Here is an 18543-nt window from a genome sequence, read left to right on the forward strand (position 1 = left end):
TTCACCATCCAGCCCCGGTCAGACATGGTCCTATAGCTGAGGGTCTCACCAGGCGGTGGGGGCACAGGTCAGGGGAATGGGATCGCCAGAGGAGCATTCTCAAAACGTGCCTGTGCAGGCATCTCCCACCCCTGACATTCTGCAAGAAAGGTCCAGGGGGTGCCCACCCCACATGCAGCGGACCCCTGGTGGTCATCCTCCTCTCAGCCTCCCCTCCCCACCTCGCCACCCCCAGTGGATGTTTCTGATGGCTGTGGCCTTTGCACATGCCCTCCAGGCTGCCATGCCACAGATCTTTCTGGAATAAAAGCTTGATCTCGCCTCCCCACCCTGGTATTCTGGTGGTGCCCTGTCACTATTGGGATGGGGTAGGGTGCAGGCCTTGTGACTTGGAGCAAGTCTTGTATTTCCCTGCTGCTGAGTGTAGGTCCTCCCCCTGCCGCCCACCCACACCCCGCCCCCCGCAGTCTGCTCTGCCAACCCCAGCACGCTGTAACCACCTCCTAGAAGGGTTTCCGGAACCCCTCCAGCTCTCCGGGGCACGTGACCACCCCGGGGCCTCTCTGCCTCTACACGTGCCTACAAAGCGGCTTTCCGACCTCACTGCCAGGTGATTGATTTATCTCTCAGCTCTTTCTAGCTCAGTGCCAGGCATCTAGGAGGCACTCAGAAGAAGGTTCCAGAGAGAACGGGTACACCTGGGTGCACAAATGAGTCCAGTGGCTCTCTTCCATCGTGGTCCACTGTGCCAGCTCCATTGTTCCAGGGCTGAGGCCTAGGGTGGCGGGGCTATATGGCAGGAGTGTCTGCACTTTGGGACTCTGCCTGGGATTTGTTTGTGTCTTTGAGGCATCCAGTAGATTCTTGGAGGACAGGATTAGGTGTTCCCTGGCCTTTCCCAGCAGGTAGGTGGGAGGCCTGGGCCCCTCATGAAGAAATCAGACTTGGCCTGGACTTGTGAGGAAGGTCCCCCAGCCGGAGGAGGCGTCATCCCCTCCCTGGGGCTGAATGCTGGGGCCACCTCTCCCCTCATGCCTGTCATCCACGCCCCACTCCAGGTATGCTTTTAGGCCCCATTCCCTGCCCCGTCCAGTGTGTTCCTCCAGCCTCCCTCCACCTACTCTCCCAGCACCTCTGTGATGTTGTGAAATACCTATTTGGTCTTTGTCCTTGTTTTGTGACATACAACTCCTGAAATCCTCAGGATCTCCGTGGCGCTCTTTCTGTGCACTGGTGTTGACTGATAGCTTCTGGGTGGCGCTGGTCACTGGAAAGACCAAGGCAGGATTAGCAGGTTAGGACTTTCAGCCCCAGCCCCAACCGCAGGGAGGGGGGAGGTCCAGGGGTGGAAGGTCAAGTTGATTGCCAGTGGGGTAATCAATCACGCCTACTTAACAAAGGTTCCATGCCAACCCTAGAGGACAGGACTTGGAGAGCTGCTGGACAGCTGAGCAGGAGGGGGTGCCTGGAGGGTGGCACCGTCCCTCTCCCATACCTCACTCTAAAGGCCCCTTCATCTGTGTCCTTTGTAACAACCTTTATAATAAACTAGTGAATGTAAGTGTTTCCCTGAGTTCTGTGAGCTGCTCCAGCAAGTTCATTGAACCCAAAGCCGGGTTGTGGGAACCCCAACTTGAAGTTGGTCACTGAGAAGTTCTGGAGGCCTGGACTTCTGACTGGTGTCTGAGGGTGTGGGCGTCTTGGGGACTGAGCTCCCGACCTGTGGGATCTGACCTATCTCCAGGTAAATGTCTCCATTGTTGGGATTGAATTGGAGGACGCCCCGCCGGCACCCACTGCAGAATGGATTGCTTGCTGCGGGGAGAAACCCCTGCATTTTCTGGATCGCAAATCCTGTGCTGATTGCTGTGCTGGCGTCAGAGCAGAGGAAAACATGGCATGAGAGTTTTTCCAAACAGTCCGGACAGCTTCCAGGCTCTCTCAGCCACCCCACGCCGTCCCTACCATTCCCACCTGGCCCGCTGCCGCCTCTGCCCCAGGGTTTCCGAGCACTCCGAGCTTCCCTGTCAGGCAGCGAAGCTCTCATCCCTGGACCTCGCGCCTGGGGCTGGAATGCCTGTGCTGCCCTCCCCTGCCTGGCAGGTGTGGTTGGTGCTCAGGAGTGGGCGGGCCCTGCCGGTCTCCCCAGCCCACCAGCAGGTTTCCCCCATATCCCTGCAGCACTTAGCAAGGTCCAGGGTCTTCTGTGGAGAGTGAGAGTGTTTTGGATCCTGCCTGGGGAGCCCGCTGAGAGGAGCGTGCATCTCCTATCACGTGAAGCCCGTAGGGACCAGAGCACCTCATTCCTGTGGTCCCTAGCTGCGGGCATTGGGGTTCCCCACCCATGGGGCCCGGCCTCGTTTCCTCTTCCTCTTCACTCCCGGCCCCACTCCCAGGAAATGGTGAGGGATTGCTCAGACCAGACGGGAAGAACTGAGATGAGCGGCAGCTGACGCCCATTCCCTGTTCTGCTGCCCCGTGACTGAGGTCCAGCCACACAGAATGCCGGGTCCTTGTTAGCTGCTGCTGGGACGGGGGCTATTCCTGTGGCCAGGATGGGTGTGGTAGTCAGGCCAGGGCGGGATGGGGCCCAGGCCTGCAACCCCAGCTCTTCAACCTGGAGTCCTAGCGAACGCTGACCTACATTGGGACAGGGCTGCCTCTTGCCCAGGGGGCTGCAGTTGGCCCCTTGGTGGCGTCTGGGAGTGCATGGGGGTGCCCTCTGTGCTGTGGGCCTCGCCCCCAGGGCTCTACTTCCAGCCTGAGCTGCTCTGGCGTTTGCCTAAGAAGCATCTGTATCGAAGCTGGCTCTGAAAACTTCACAGTGGAGTTTCCCTGGGCTGGGATTCTCTGTCGCTTGCCCCGACCTCCAGCATCCCCAAGTGGCCCGGGTTCTGACTCCCACTATCAGGCCACAGTCCGGTGGGATCCAACCCTGAGCGGTCTCTGGGGGTCCCCCAATCTTCTCCACCCTCCCGGTCTAGACTCTGCCTTCCTTTCTCCCTGGCTCCTCTGTCCCAACCCTTCCTCCTCCAGGGACACCAGGGGGATTTTTGTAAATGCAGATCTGATCAAGTCACCTGCCTACACTCTCCTCCTACCCCGTGTGGGGACACCCGCTCTTAGCCCACCCCAGCCCCTCAGCACTGCCAGGGCTGCCCAGCTCGCCTTTGCCCACTCTTGCCTCCGCGTCTGAGGGGCACCGTCCCCACCCACAGGCTGCCTCCACGCCTTTCCGCCCCTTCCACAGCAGCAGGCACAGCCCTGCCCATGGGGTTCCCCCAGCACTTCCCGAGCTGCCGCGGTTGACGGCCTCCTCTCAAGCCGTCTCTCGCCGGCACAAAGGAGGCGCTTCAGTCAGTGGAGGTTTGTCATATGATGACCTGCGGGACGAGGGAGCCGTGGTCACACGCTGTCTCCTCCCGTTTGCTGTGACCTGGGACAGGAGCAGTCCCCAGGAAGGGAGGCGCGGTGTCGGGGTTGCCGTTGGCGGTGTCAGAATGTCATCACTGAGGCTAAATGTGTGTTCTGTCTTTGTCACATGAAAGAGAGTGTGTTTTCAAATCCAGTTGTTTGGGAAAATCACATGCCCCCTGAAGAAGTGACGTATGCAGAGGCCTCATGACTCAGGCTCTCAGGCCTGGAGTTGGGTGTTTGGGGATGGCAGGTGTGTTGCTAGCAGGAGCCCTGCCGGGGTGGCCTGTGTCTCCAGGACCCACAGGAGGGCCCTGGCACTAGAAGTGGCCGAGTGCTCTGGAGTCCCAGACCTTGGTAGGTCCTGCCTGTGCTTGGGGACCCTCTGGAGCCTCTCTCGGAGGTCCTCACTGTCCCAGGATGAAGGGAGATAGAGCAGGAAGTTAACTCATCAGCAGCCAGCAGCTGTGGGGTTGTGTTCCACCCCAAAGCTGGGGTGAGCTGCTAGTCTGCTGGAGTGGAGGGGCCAGCTGCCCAGTCCAGGCCGCTCCTGCCCCACTCTCCACAGTGAGGATCCACCTCCTCCCACATCCATGCTCCTTCCCACCTGCCTCCTGGCTAGAAATTAGCTCAGGGCGCCATACCCTGGATGGACGCCCCCCACCCAGCCCTGGCAGCCTTTCTCTTCCTGTGAACACCTTCAGGGGGTTTGCTGCAGAGGATGGATCAGGGCTTTCTTGGAGCTCCCATGGAGTGTGGACATAGGCGGCTGGGATCCCAAAGTGCTGGGATTACAGGCGTGAGCCACCGCGCCCAGCTGCTTGTTGTTTTATTAAGAAATATTTGCGGCCAGGCACAGTGGCTCAAGCCTGTAATCCCAGCACTTTGGGAGGCCAAGGCGGGTGGATCATGAGGTCAGGAGTTCGAGATGAGCCTGGCCAATAAGGTGAAACCCCATCTCTACTAAAAATACAAAAATTAGCCAGGCGTGGTGGCGGGCGCCTGTAATCCCAGCTACTCGGGAGGCTGAGGCAGAAGAATCACTTGAACCCGGGAGGTGGAGGTTGCAGTGAGCGAAAATCGCACCACTGCACTCCGGCTTGGGCAACAGAGCAAGACTCTGTCTCAAAAAATAATAAATAAATAAATAAATAAACGAACGAACGAATACAAACGTTTGCTTCTGATCTGCAGGCACCCTGAGCTCTCAAACAGGCATGGTGTTTATGAGGAAAGGCCCTGTAGGTCCCTGGAGAAGCTTCCTGGGTGGGAAAGAAGCCGCACTGGGTATGGAGGGCAGCTTGACTGTGGAGAGAGGCACTGGGAGGAGATGGTGGCCTGTGAGAGCTGCCCCTGACCTGTGCAGTTGCACCTCCCTCTACAGGACCAGCTGGACATCAACCCACTGGGACTGTCACATCCCAGGCATTCCAGAACACCTTTCTAGCGCCTGGCCTGGGACCCTGTAAGGATGAGACAGTCCTCAGGCAGCTGAGCAGTCCTGGCCGGCCGGGCTGGGCTGAGTGCTTTCTATCAACAGGCTCAGTAAATTTCTCAACAGAACAGGGACTGGAGCTCATCCCTTGCCAGTTTCCCACTGTGCTTAGAATACAATCCACGGGCCCGTGGGTGTGTCCGTGCTGCCCTCTGCGCCCTGGAGTGCGACAGGCCTGTTCCTCGCTCGGCCTTTGCACCTGCTCTGCTGTGTCTGGAGTGCTTCGTCCTCAGCAATCCCGCTGCTTCCTTCTCACTGCTCTGGCTCAGTGTCATCTCCTGGGAGAGGTGTGCCCTGAAGACCCTCAGTAAAGTAGCTGTCACCCTCCAGACCCACCATGTGGACCCCCACCATCTGGAACTGTCTCTGTCTGTAATTCTTGTGAGTCTCATGGGTGTCAGGTGGAATTTTTCCTATTTTTCTGGAATTGCAGGCTGGGCCCAAGGCTGAGGACCAAAGACAGGAGGAGTGCTTCTCCGCTCCACACTCAGGGAGCTGGTGGCAGCCGGGCTGACAGGTGCCACCTCGGAGAACCAGTGCCACCTCACTCCATGCCTTTGCAGGGAACTTGAGACTGGTGGGGAAGCACCTTTAGGTGAGGGCAGTGCAGTGTCCGTGGCGAGAAGCAATGTGCTCGCTCCCCAGAGGCTTCAGGAAGGTGGCCTCCCCCACAGGAGGCACCCTCACAGGGCCCTGCTGGCACTGTCTGCCCGGGGCCGCCTGAACCCGGAGAGAGAGTGGGATAGACTGTTCACGGGGTGTCACCCTAATGTCACCTGCACCCCACCCTGTCAGTCCAGAGTAGGGCTCAACCCACAGGGGTTGCTTGGGAATTGTTGCCCGTGAGGAGTTGGGTGTTATTATCGGCTCCGCTCTACAGACATGGCAACTGCAGTTTAGGGAAGAGGCACGGCTTGTCTGCATTTCAAGCAAACAAGTGGCAGAGCTGGACCTTGCAGCCAGGCCTGTCTGACTGCAAAGCTGGACCGTTTCTATGGTAGCCCCTGCCTCCCCTCTCACTCCCTCCGCGGCCGCCACCTCCGGCTCCGCACCTTCATCAGGGGTTGGGGGACTGTGGGGAACAGACCAGGCCTTGTTTGCTGCGTAGGAGCAGGTGCAGCTTACGATGTACAACAGAAGCCAGCCAGCCAGCAGACCACAGGGAAAGCCACTCGGCCGTGAAAACTCACCTCCAGAGTGTGGGCACTCAAGCCCGTAAGTGCGCCAGCCCAGGATGGTTTATGTTTTTCCTCAGTTTCCACTTCCCCTTACTTCCTCATCTCAGTGTCCAGTTTACAGAAAACCTCACTCAGTTGTGAATGCAAGAAAAAGGTTTGGCAGGATATATACCAAAATGTGAATAGCGATGATCTGTATGTAGAAGGGGAGTAGGATTAGAGAGGTAATTTAAACAGAACTCTACACTTTCACTCCCTAATTTTGGTACTATTTGATTTTTTGTGATTTTTGCATTCAAATATCACCGGCATAATAAAAGACTTTTTTTTTTTTTTAAACCTAAGGAAACCAATCTGGACCTCGTTTTTATTTATTTATTTTTTATTTTATTTTATTTTATTTTATTTTATTTTATTTTCAGACAGAGTCTTGCTCTGTCACCCAGGCTGGATGGAGTTCAGTGGTGCAATCATGTCTCACTGCAGCCTCGACCTCCTGGGCTCTAGTGATCCTCCCACCTCAGCCTCCTGAGTAGCTGGGACTACAGGTGTGCACCACCATGCCTGGCAAATTTATTTATTTTTTATTTTTTGAGATGGAGTCCCACTCTGTCGTCCAGTCTAGAGTGAAGCAGTGTGATCTTGGCTCACTGCAACCTCTGCCTGCCGGGTTCAAGCAGTTCTCCTGCCTCAGCCTCCCAAGTAGCTGGGACTACAGGAATGTGCCACCATGCCCAGCTAATTTTTTGTATTTTTAGTAGAGACGGGATTTTACCTGCTGGTCAGGCTGGTCTCAAACTCCTAGCCTTGTGATCCACCTGCCTCGGCCTCCCAAAGTGCTGGGATTACAGGCGTGAGCCACCGTGCCTGGCCCGCCTGGCTAATTTTTGTATTTTTTTTACAGAGATGGAGTTTTGCCATGTTGTGTGGGCTAGTCTTGAACTCCTGGGCTTGGCCTCAAAAGATCCTCCCCACTCAGCCTCCCAAATAGCTGGGATTAGTGGTGTATGCCACCATGCCTGGCCATTGTTTTTTTTTTTTTTTTTTTTTTTTTTTTTGGCAGAGATGAGGTCTCATTATGTTGCCCAGGCTGGTCTTGAACTCCTGGGCTGAAGTGATCCACCCGACTTGGCCTCCCAAAGTGCTGGGATTATAGATGTGAGCCACTGTGCTGGCCTGGACCTGGTTTTTGTTTTTTTTTGTTTTGTTGTTTGTTTTTTGTTGTTGTTGTTGTTGTTGTTGTTTTTTGAGATGGAATCTCAGTCACCCAGGCTGGAGGGCAGTGGCGCGATCTCGGATCACTGCAAGCTCCGCCTCCCGGGTTCACGCTGTTCTCCTGCCTCAGCCTCCCAAGTAGCAGGGACTACAGGCGCCTACTGCCACGCCAGGCTAATTGTTTGCATTTTTAGTAGAGACGGGGTTTCACCATGTTAGCCAGGATGGTCTTGATCTCCTGACCTCGAGATCTGCCCGCCTCGGCCTCCCAAAGTGCTGGGATTACAGGCGTGAGCCACCGTGCCCAGCCTGGACCTGGTTTTTATAGATGCCTTAAATGGTTTGTTGCCTTGTGTGCACAGCCCCAGAAATGTCGTGCTGCTCTCTTTTTTGAGTGAGGGATTGGGGAACAAGAAAGAATCCAAGGGCTCCCTCGGGGTCTTCTGCACATGTCCTTGGCTCGGGTGTCCCTCTGAGTCCAGCACATCACTGGACCATTCGCGGCAGCAAACACAACTTGGGATCTGCATCTCCCTGAGGGAACTTTGCGAGGTGCAGTCACAACTTTTGCTGTTTCCAGTTTAATATTCAACCTGAATCTGGGGCCAGCTGAATGGAGGCTGGTGCTGCTCTGCCCAGCTCCTGTTCTGTTTAGAAACATGTTTATTGCCTTAAGAAGGAGCCAGTTCTTTCACCCAAACAGGATGGGCCTGGAGTTCCTCCAGAGGCTAGTGGGCCCAGAGCCGGGAAGGAGGGATGTAAGCTGTGGATAACCGACACATGGAAGATCGTGCAGTGTGAGCATGGCCGTGTGCATGTGAGTGGACCTGTCGGCCTGGCCTTCAGGACCAGGGAAGGGGGGAGCCCTCGCTGCCTTCCCTCCCAGGACAAAGCAAACCAATCAATGGTCTTAAGGGTTTCTTTTCTTCTGAGGCCTAGTCCTGCTGTAGGCAAGGTTTTTCCAGTGGGATATATTAAAATCAACTTCAGTGGCTCATGCTTGTAATCTCAGCACTTTGGGAGGCTGAAGCAGGCGGATCACCTGAGGTCGGGAGTTCGAGACGAGCTTGACCAACATGGAGAAACCGTCTCTATTAAAAATACAACATTAGCCGGGAGTGGTGGCAAATGCCTGTAGTCCCAGCTACTCGGGAGGCTGAGGCAGGGGAATCGCTTGAACCCAGGGAGGCAGAGGTTGCAGTGAGCTGAGATTGCGCCACTGCACTCCAGCCTGGATGACAGTGCGGCACTCTGTCTCAAAAAATAAAGAAATAAAAAATGGCTACAATGGTAAATTTTTTTTTATTTTTTAGTTTTTTGAGACAGAGTCTTGCTCTGACGCCTGGGCTGGAGTGCAGTGGCGCGATCTCGGCTCACTGCAAGCTCTGCCTCCCAGGTTCATGCCATTCTCCTGCCTCAGCCTCCCTAGTAGCTGGGACTACAGGTGCCCACCACCGCACCCGGCTAATTATTTTGTATTTTTAGTGGAGACGGGGTTTCACCGTGTTAGCCAGGATGGTCTCGATCTCCTGACCTCGTGATCTGCCTGCCTCGGCCTCTCAAAGTGCTAGGATTACAGGTGTGAGCCACTGTGCCTGGCCTAAAATGGTTAATTTTATGCTATGTGTATTTTACCACACACACAGAAACACAGTATCGAGGTACTTTCCCAAGACAGTGTCTCACAGACATAGGTTTTATACTATGATTTTTACCTTTCACGAACTGTTTTAAAGTAGTATTTGCCTTATAATATAATAGGTAGGTGAATGTTCTAGCTGCAAGAGAAACCAGAGTGGTCCGGTCACTTAACCAAAACTTGCTGAAGCAGACCCCTGTGGCACTCCGGGAACTTGTACCATCCCAGGCGGAAAGGTTAGTTTGATGTGCATAAGCAAACCTTGCACTTCTGTGCCCAGGACAGTAGCCTTGCGCCAGGGAAGTCACCTGTTGTCCAGAATCCCACAGGGCACATCTTACCCACTCCTTTTATGTTTGCCTGAGCCCAAGGGTTGCTGTTCTTGGAGAAACACCAACCACCCCACTTGACTTCTGGCTCATTTGGATCCAGAAATATGCAGTTTTAAAGCTGCAGCACCTTCCATTTAGGTCCCAGCTCTCCCTCTGGAAACATGCCTGCTCCTCACCAGAGATTCCTCCCTGGAGCACCTGCCCGAAGCATAGCTTTCAAGCTGGTGGTTTTAGAAAGTTAAGAGCTGGCTTCAGAATTCCGACAGGGTGAGACAGCATAGGCTGTGACTTTCTTACCACGCACAGCTGGTTAAAGAGAACTGGGAACGGGCTGGGCGCGGTGGCTCACGCCTGTCATCCTAGCACTTTGGGAGGCTGAGGCGGATGGATCACGAGATCAGGAGATCAAGACCAGCCTGGACAACATGGTGAAACCCCATCTCTACTAAAAATACAAAAACTAGCCGGGCATGGTGGCGGGTTCCTGTAATCCCAGCTACGCAGGAGGCTGAGGCAGGAGAATCGCTTGAGCCTGGGAGGCGGAAGTTGCAGTGAACCGAGATCACGCCACTGCACTCCAACCCGGGCGACAGTGCAAGACTCCGTCTCAAAAAAAAAAAAAAGAGAACTAGAACGAAGCATCTCTTTGCTCAAAGTGATCTTCTACTGGGGGTCCCTTTCAGAAGGACCCCAGGGTGCAGGGTGGTGTTTGGGAGCCTGGGGTGGACCATGCTGGAGCGGGGAGGTATTTTCAGCAGGGTCAGGCCCTTTTTTTGGTAGAGATGGGGTCTCACCATGTTGCCCAGGCTGGTCTTGAACTCCTGACCTCAAATAGTCCTCCCACCTTGGCCTCCTGAGTAGCTGGGATTATAGATATGGGCCACTGTGCCCAACCAAGGGCCAAGCTCTTGAAACCCTTATAGAAACTCTATCTGTAGCCTCTCATTACTCAGAATCTGTGTGACCTATTCCGGTAACTTCATAAGTTCTGTGAAAAGAAGGTATACTCCAAAGTTTGTAATGGCTTCTCAGAACAGTCACTTGTCTTAAGTGGAAGCCCTTCTAATACTTACACAAAGATTAAGACAAATAATGTGGCTGGGTACCATGACTCTCACTTGTAATTCCAGCATGGTGGGAAGATCACTTGAGGCCTGCGGTTCAAGGCCAGCCTGGGAAACAGAACAAGACCCCATCACACACACACACACACAGACACACACAAATAATAATAATAATAAAGAAAACAGGCCAGGTGCACTCGCTCACACTTGTAATCCCAGCACTTTAGGAGGCTGCGGTGGGTGGATTGCTTGAGGTCAGGAGTTCAAGACCAGCTTGGGTAACATGGCAAAATCTCGTCTCTACTAAAAAGAGAAAAAATTAGCTGGACATGGTGGCGCCTAACTGTAGTCCCAGCTACAGCTGAGGTGAGAGGATCACCTGAGCCCAGGAGGCAGAGGTTGCAGTGCGCCGAGATGGTGCCATTGCACTCTAGCCTGGATGTCAACGCAAGACCTTGTCTCAAACCAAATAAAACAAGGCCAGGCACAGTGGCTCATACCTGTAATCCCAACATTTTGAGAGGCCAAGACAGGATGATTGCTTGAGCCCAGGAGTTCAAGACCAGCCTGGAGGGCATAGTGAGACCCCATCTCTACAAAAAAATAAAAAATTAGGCCAGGGCAGTGCCTCTTGTCTGTAATCCCACACTTTGGGAGGCCAAGGTGGGCAGATCACGAGGTCAGGAGTTTGAGACCAGCCTGGCCAACATGGTGAAACCCTGTCTCTACTAAAAATACAAAACAATTAGCCAGGCATGGTGGTACATGCCTATAGTCCCACCTATTCAGAAGGCTGAGTCAGGAGAATCGCTTGAACCAGGGGCTCAGAGGTTGCAGTGAGTGGAGATCGTGACACTGTACGCCAGCCTGGGTGACAGGGTGAGACTCCACCTCAAAAAAAAAAAATTAGCTGGGCACGGTGGTGGACACCTGTCGTCCCAGCTACTCGGGAGGCTGAGGCAGGAAGATTGTTCAAGCCATTCAAAGCTGCAGAGCAAGGTCACGCCACTGCACCACCCTCCAACCTGGGCCATAGAGTGAGACCCTGTCTCAAAAGAAAAGAAAACAGGCTGGGCGCGGTGGCTCACGCCTGTAATCCCAGCACTTTGGGAGGCTAAGGCAGGTGGATCATGAGGTTAGGAGATTGAGACCATCCTGGCTAACACAGTGAAACCCCATCTCTACTAAAAATACAAAAATTAGCCGGGCGAGGTGGCGGGCGCCTGTAGTCCCCGTTACTCAGGAGGCTGAGGCAGGAGAATGGTATGAAGCCAGGAGGCGGAGCTTGCAGTGAGCGGAGATCGGGCCACTGCACTCCAGCCTGGGCAACAGAGCGAGACTCCGTCTCAAAAAAAAAAGAAAAGAAAAGAAAACACCACATTTGAAAAAATACATTCTTTGAAATGTGAACCTTGAAACACAGATGCAAAAAATGTTGTTTTTAATCCTGCAGAGTGTGAGATGGCAGACAGGTTTGCTGAACACCCTCAGAAAGGGGGCTGGAGGATTTAGCCGCTCTGTCCTCCCCTCCCTGCAGCCCAGGGTTTCCTCCCTAGCACAGTGGCGCTATGGACTCTCCGGGATACAACTGCTTCGTGGACAGAGACAAGATGGACGCTGCCATCCAGGACCTGGGGCCCAAGGAGCTGAGCTGCACTGAACTGCAGGAACTGAAGCAGCTGGCGCGCCAGGGCTACTGGGCCCAAAGCCACGCCCTGCGGGGAAAGGTGTACCAGCGCCTGATCCGGGACATTCCCTGCCGCACAGTCACGCCCGACGCCAGCGTGTACAGCGACATCGTGGGCAAGATCGTGGGCAAGCACAGCAGCAGCTACCTGCCGCTGCCCGAGTTCGTGGACAACACGCAGGTGCCCAGCTACTGCCTGAATGCGCGCGGTGAGGGGGCCGTGCGCAAGATCCTCCTGTGCATCGCCAACCAGTTCCCCGACATCTCCTTCTGCCCCGCCCTGCCGGCCGTGGTGGCCCTGCTGCTGCACTACAGCATTGACGAAGCCGAGTGCTTCGAGAAGGCCTGCCGCATCCTGGCCTGCAACGACCCCGGCAGGAGGCTGATCGACCAGAGCTTCCTGGCCTTTGAGTCGTCCTGCATGACGTTTGGGGACCTGGTGAACAAGTACTGCCAGGCGGCCCACAAGCTGATGGTGGCCGTGTCAGAGGACGTCCTGCAGGTCTATGCGGACTGGCAGCGCTGGCTGTTTGGGGAGCTGCCCCTCTGCTACTTCGCCCGGGTCTTTGACGTCTTTCTGGTGGAGGGCTACAAGGTGCTGTACCGCGTGGCGCTGGCCATCCTCAAGTTCTTCCACAAGGTGAGGGCCGGGCAGCCCCTGGAGTCGGACAGCGTGAAGCAGGACATCCGCACGTTCGTCAAACACATCGCCAAGACAGTGTCCCCGGAGAAGCTGCTGGAGAAAGCGTTCGCCATCCGCCTCTTCTCCCGCAAGGAGATCCAGCTCCTGCAGATGGCCAACGAGAAAGCCCTGAAGCAGAAGGGCATCACTGTGAAGCAGAAGAGGTAGGTCCCCGGCAGCCAGTGAGGGGCACGCCCAGGGTAGGGGGCTGGGGCAGGACGTGTCCGGCATGAGCTCATCCTGCTGGCCTCCAGGCGGCCTCTGCCCATGGTCCACCCACCCATCTGTGCATGGCTAGAAAGACACTGAAACAGGAAGGATCTTCCCAGTTACAGCCACAGACGAGGGACATCGGTTCCTATCCTCTGGGACCAGGCCCGCGGCTGAGATGAAAGCTGATGCTGGCCACGGGGTCAGAAGGCATCGCGGGAGGCCAGGCCCACTCCCAGGGTTATTTCAGGGCAGCCCCTGCTCCACCCCTCCAGCTCTGGGCTCCATGGCTGGTCTCTGCTGTGGTTGCTGGGCGTGGCCTCCCTGCCTGGAGCACAGCCCCAGGGGAGCAGGGTCAGGGGTTCATGGTGTCCTATGTGCATTTGGCAGCCGGCGCTGTGGTGGTGCCACGCTGCGGTCTGTTGACGTGCAGTCCTCTTTCTTCTGGGCCAGCAAAGGCCTGTCGGGGGATCGGTACTCACACTAACTTCTCCTTGTCTGTTTTATTTTTCTTCTCCATGTCCGTTGCTTTCTCCTGTTTTTCAGTGTGTCCCTTTCTAAAAGGTAGGTCTGAAACTGCATCCGCACACCTGGCCTCTGTCTTTCCACCAGGCTGACTCTAGGCCAGCTGATGCTCTGGGTCCCAGGGCTGCTCTCGCGGGCTGGCTTCGGCAGTGCTGCCTCTGAGCCGGACTGCTGCTCAGGCGCCTTCTGTCTGTGCGTCTGCCTGCCTCCCTGCCTGTCTGCCTCTGTCATGCTATCTCCTGGTGCTTGGCTCACCCCGAAGCCTTGTCTTGCCAGAGCAGTCATTCTCTGTCCTGATTTCTTAGAGAAAAGGTGCATTGTCCCCATCCAAGCTGGGCACTCTCCCTTCTGTAACGGGTGGGAGGTGGGGCTCCTGGGAACTTTCTCCCTGTTGGGCACCTAGAACCCGGCCCTAAACCGGGGCAAGCAGGCAAGAAGTTCCCTCTGGGCTTAGTTCCAAAGAGGCTCTGGGGCATACCTTGGGAGACATGGCCTGGCCCCGGACGTGGCTTCGGGCTCTGACCCCTGCTTGCTCCCCTCAGGCAGTTTGTACACTTGGCCGTCCATGCAGAGAACTTCTGCTCAGAGATCGTCAGCGTGAGGGAGATGAGAGACATCTGGTCCTGGGTCCCCGAGCGCTTTGCCCTATGCCAGCCCCTCCTGCTGTTCTCCTCCCTGCAGCATGGGTACAGCCTGGCCAGGTAACACCCCAAGGGGCCAGAGCGGGCGGCAGAGCTGCCCAGCCACATGTCTTGCCCACAGAGGCTGGAAATGGGCCTCAAACCTGGGCACCTGGTGAGGCCCTGCTTCTTCCTGTGGGGCCTAAGAATCAGGGTCCTTTTCTGGGCTTCTGCCCTCCCCAGGCCACCCAGACTTTGGGAGTCATGGCCAGGCATGCCACAGCTTGGGGCCGTGCAGGTGTCATGAAGACGTGGGAGGCAGAATCCCCACCTTGGAGCTCACAGCATTGTCTTGGTTGGGGGACCATGTGCGTGGCAGGTCCCCGCTGTGCTCGCTCCCCACCCTGTCATCGACATGGTGCTCTGTCAGGGACCCCAGGCCTGCTGCCCTCCAGGGTGGTGCTGCCAGGTGCAGCCAGGGAGCCTCCCTCCAGCCTTGGACAGCATGTGGCCGTGGGAGCTCTGGGTTGGGCCTGGGATGACCTGGAGGTGAGGTAGGCAGAGCTGGTCCAGCCCCCACCCGGCACCGTTCACAGGTTCACAACGCCTCAAGCTTTTTGGCATAGCTGGAGCCACTTCTCCTGGCCCTGCCAAGGACAAAAGCCAAGCTTTGGGCGCCACAGTGGCAGACACGGGCATCTTTGGCTCCCACGTGCCTGGGCTGCGAGGATGAGCCAAACCTCCCCACCGCGGGGACCTGTTCCTCTGGTTCCTACTTCCCCAGCCCCTGGCGCTTGGCTCTGCACTGGGGCCTTCCGCTGCAGGCCTCTCCCCTGAGTCACACCAGGGCAGGCTGTCCTGGGGATGGCAGAAAAGGGCCAGGTGAGAAGAACACCTGGGTGAGGGTGTTGTCGGGACCCAGAGAGAAGGAAGCACAGTTCCCAGGTCTTCCGCCCCAAGACAGCCGGGGCCAGTGGAGGCTGCAGGAGGCAGCTGGGAGGGTGTGCAGGGTGACAGCTGTCATGCGTGTCTCTACGCCAGGTTCTACTTCCAGTGTGAAGGACATGAGCCTACCCTCTTGCTCATCAAGACCACGCAGAAGGAGGTGAGCACGGACCCGGGAGCCAGGGCTGGCTCTGATGGGCTCCGGAGCCTAGGCCTCCTGGGCTGGAGCCAGAGTTAGAGCGTGGGTGTGGCCAGCACATGGGGCTCATCCCACGCTCAGGGTCACAAGGGGAAATAAGACTATCCCCAACACAGCCCCCGCCCACCCTTATTGCCAGCCCCAAGCCAGGGGCAGGGTGCACGCACGCTGCCTTGCCTACACAACCCCTGCCCTGGGGTGGGGGTGGGAGACGGCAATGCCTGCACCCCCACCTGTGACTTGGTGGGGCTGGAGTAGGCTGGAGCACAGGGACGCTCCTGGGGGCCTGTGGGCACAGCCTCACCCAGACCTTTCCCCCAGGTGTGTGGTGCTTACCTGTCCACAGACTGGAGTGAGAGAAATAAGTTTGGAGGCAAACTGGGCTTCTTTGGGACCGGAGAATGCTTTGTGTTTAGGGTGAGTGGGGCCAAGTGCCCCCCAACCCCCATGCAGACCCTGTAGCTGCATTGTTCTGGGAGCACCCGCCTGCCCTGGGGACACTGTTTGATATCACCATGGCAGTCACCCAGCAGCGTCATCGCCATGTGTGCTTCAGGTTTGATCTTTCAGCCGCGCGCTGCTCCGAGGCAGGGGGGCTTATCTGCTCGAGCCACCACCTCCCCAGCCCCTGGCTCGGGCTGCACCCACCTTGGGCTCTGGGTGCAGATTCGGGGGATGAAACAGGCTGTGGCTCTGGGGCAGAGGGTCCTGCAAGTGCCTGCACCAGCTCCTCATGCTCCGCTTCCACCCCAGCTGCAGCCTGAGGTGCAGCGCTACGAGTGGGTGGTGATCAAGCACCCTGAGCTGACCAAGCCCCCACCCTTGACGGCTGCCGAGCCCACCACCCCGCTCAGCCACTCCGCCTCCTCAGACCCTGCCGACCGCCTCTCGCCCTTCCTGGCTGCTCGCCACTTCAACCTGCCCTCCAAGACCGAGTCCATGTTCATGGCGGGGGGCAGCGACTGCCTCATCGTGGGTGAGTGCCAGCAGACGGGGCCCTGGGATGAGGGTGTGGGGGTCCGGGCAGCTGAAGCTGCTGCACCCAGCCCTCCCTGACCGGGGTGGCAGAGAAGAGGCCCTGGGTGTCGGGGTGGACCAGGCACGATGGGTGAGAGGGAGCTGGGAGGGAGCGACCAGCCTGGACAGCTAGTCCTGGGGGCTATGGAGGGTCAAGGGTCTGTGCGGTTTCAGAGAGGCCTGTGCAGGGCAGGACAGCTGGGACAGCAGGTGAGGTGCCTGGGGCAGTGCTGATGGGGCAGTCAGACCGCAACTGACCTGAGCATCCTGCAGGGGGAGGAGGTGGCCAGGCGCTCTACATTGATGGGGACCTGAACCGGGGCCGCACAAGCCACTGTGACACCTTCAACAACCAGCCCCTCTGCTCCGAGAACTTCCTCATTGCTGCTGTGGAGGCCTGGGGCTTCCAGGACCCTGACACCCAGTGACAGGCTATGCCACGGTGACTGAGCCGCGGTGGGGTGGTGGGCCAAGGCTGGGCTGCCACCTTGGGCAGCAGAGAGCAGATGAGACCCCCCATGTGGTGGGCAGGGTTGGGGGACAGCAGGGCCCCGTGGCCGAGCCTGGCGTTGCCTGGACCTGCTGCTGCCTCTACCTGGGGTTTGGGCTGGGCTTCCCCAGTCCACCTGCATCTGGGTCAGAGCTGGAGGGGCTGCAGTGCCCCCAGACCCACCCAGAGCTGGCATAGGAAGTACCTTCCTCCTTGGAGGCTTCCTTAGCCCAAGGCCTTGGGAGTGTCTGGATCTTGCTGCCCCTGAGCTTCTCTATGCAGCCTGAGCCCCTGGGGTGGGAGTGGAATGGCAGCGGGAACGTGCAGCTGAGGGTGGGCTTGTGGTGCCCCCTGCTGGTGCCGCGTAGCATCGCACCCTCCCGAGCAGGGCCCTGCAGCCTGGCTGACTGGCGACTGAATCCCAGAGTAGATCCTGAGAAGAGACTGGCACCCTTGGGCCTGCCCCCTGGCGGACCCCACCTCCTGTCCCGGGCCTTTACCCCAGTTCCCTCTCCAGGCCTCCTGGGCCACCTCTCTCAGTAACCCTGCTTGGCCGGCTCTGAGGCTCCCCTGGGCTGCGTTTGGGAGCTGCTGGGTGGGAGGAGGAGGGTGGGATTTGTGCTGGGCTCCACCCCCAGGGAGGGTGGGAGCTGGAGGGAATGTCACATGTCCTTGTGTTTCTGCAGAGCCTGAAGCTTTTGCTGGGCCTCCCTGCGTGTTCCCATCTGAAGAGGTGGCCCCGGGAGAGGCCCTCAGGGACCGACCCAGACCAGCAAGCTCGATTTCCAGGGGTCTGCCCAGAGAAGCCTGGACCCAGGGGACTTCTCAGCCCCCCTCCGTTCCAGCCCAGGCCTCCTTGAGTTCTTGTAGCCTCTGCAGCTGCCCATTTCACCTCTTTGTCATTGCAGTGACCTGGGGCCCAAGGTCACGCCCAAGCCCCTCTTTGTGGCATGCTCATCTCAGTTCATCCCCAGCTGCTTCTCTGCACCAGGCCCTGCGCCCTCCCCAGGCCCTGGCCACCCAGTACCTCCTTGGCCACCTTGCATGGATGCATGTCCCCCCTCTGTCCTTCTTGTGGTGCTGTGGCTGGCCACGTGTCAGGGTTTTCTCTCATCTTACAGCCTTTGGGCCCCTGGGCCCCTGCCCTGCCTAAGCCCTGCACTGGCCAGACACAGGTAGGTGCCAAGGGAGGCCTTGCCTCTGGGCACTGTAGGGGGCAGCCCCCTGCCTTGTGACCTCCCTCCGTGCCCTGTGACCTCCTTCAGCTGGTATTGAGGGTCTGGCCACCACGGAGGGGAGAAGGGAGAAGTGGAGGCCCGAGTGGCTGTTCTGGGACCATGGAGGCCTGGGTCACAGATACAGGTACCAGCAGTCCTGCCCCTACTTCCGTCCCTGCTGGTCTCCAGCCAGTGCCACTTGGAGTCCCCTGCACCGTGCCACTGTCCATCCCCACACCGTTGCCTGCTCCTCCCATGAGGCTTCAGCCTCCCCTGACCATCTGCTCACGTAGCCTCTGACTGGGCCCATAGTGGTGCAGGAGGAAGGACCGGGAACCCTGCGTGGCTTTGGGCAAGCTGACAAACCCATCTGGAACTCAGTTTCCCCAACTGTGAAATGGGGCCAGTCCCCATGCCCTGCTGTCCTCCTCACAGGACTGTTGAGAGGCTCGCAGGGGGACAGGGTGAATCCCTCTCTCCGGGAGAGGTATGGGAGGGAAGTCGCCACTCATCTCACAGCCCACTGCAGCCCTCCAGGCCCCCGCCTGAGTCCCCAAGGCCCTCATCTGTACCGCCAGCTTTGGTGTTCATTAAACATGGTCTTGCTGCATCAA

At 57.5% G+C, this 18543-nt stretch overlaps 1 protein-coding gene across 14 annotated transcripts in view; it reads left to right on the forward strand.

The window, feature by feature from the left end:
- The window catches only part of TBC1D24 (TBC1 domain family member 24), a 28565-nt gene extending 10022 nt beyond the window's left edge, over positions 1-18543 (forward strand). For 4 of the 14 annotated variants that reach the window (XM_015442570.4, XM_074028596.1, XM_065537061.2 and 1 more), the window contains exons 2-9: positions 11791-12870; positions 13463-13480; positions 13984-14142; positions 15103-15166; positions 15527-15622; positions 15959-16181; positions 16496-16664; positions 17399-18543. In XM_015442570.4, coding sequence (XP_015298056.2) covers positions 11906-12870; positions 13463-13480; positions 13984-14142; positions 15103-15166; positions 15527-15622; positions 15959-16181; positions 16496-16650 — 1680 coding nt within the window. In that variant the 5' untranslated portion in view covers positions 11791-11905 and the 3' untranslated portion in view covers positions 16651-16664; positions 17399-18543. Of the gene's footprint in view, positions 1-9063; positions 9178-11790; positions 12871-13462; positions 13481-13983; positions 14143-15102; positions 15167-15526; positions 15623-15958; positions 16182-16495; positions 16665-17398 lie in introns of all 14 variants that reach the window. The other 10 variants (XM_005590981.5, XM_074028599.1, XM_074028598.1 and 7 more) reach the window with 5 other exon arrangements.

This window comes from Macaca fascicularis, chromosome 20, assembly GCF_037993035.2.
Source record: "Macaca fascicularis isolate 582-1 chromosome 20, T2T-MFA8v1.1".
NCBI classification, from domain to species: Eukaryota; Metazoa; Chordata; class Mammalia; order Primates; family Cercopithecidae; genus Macaca; species Macaca fascicularis.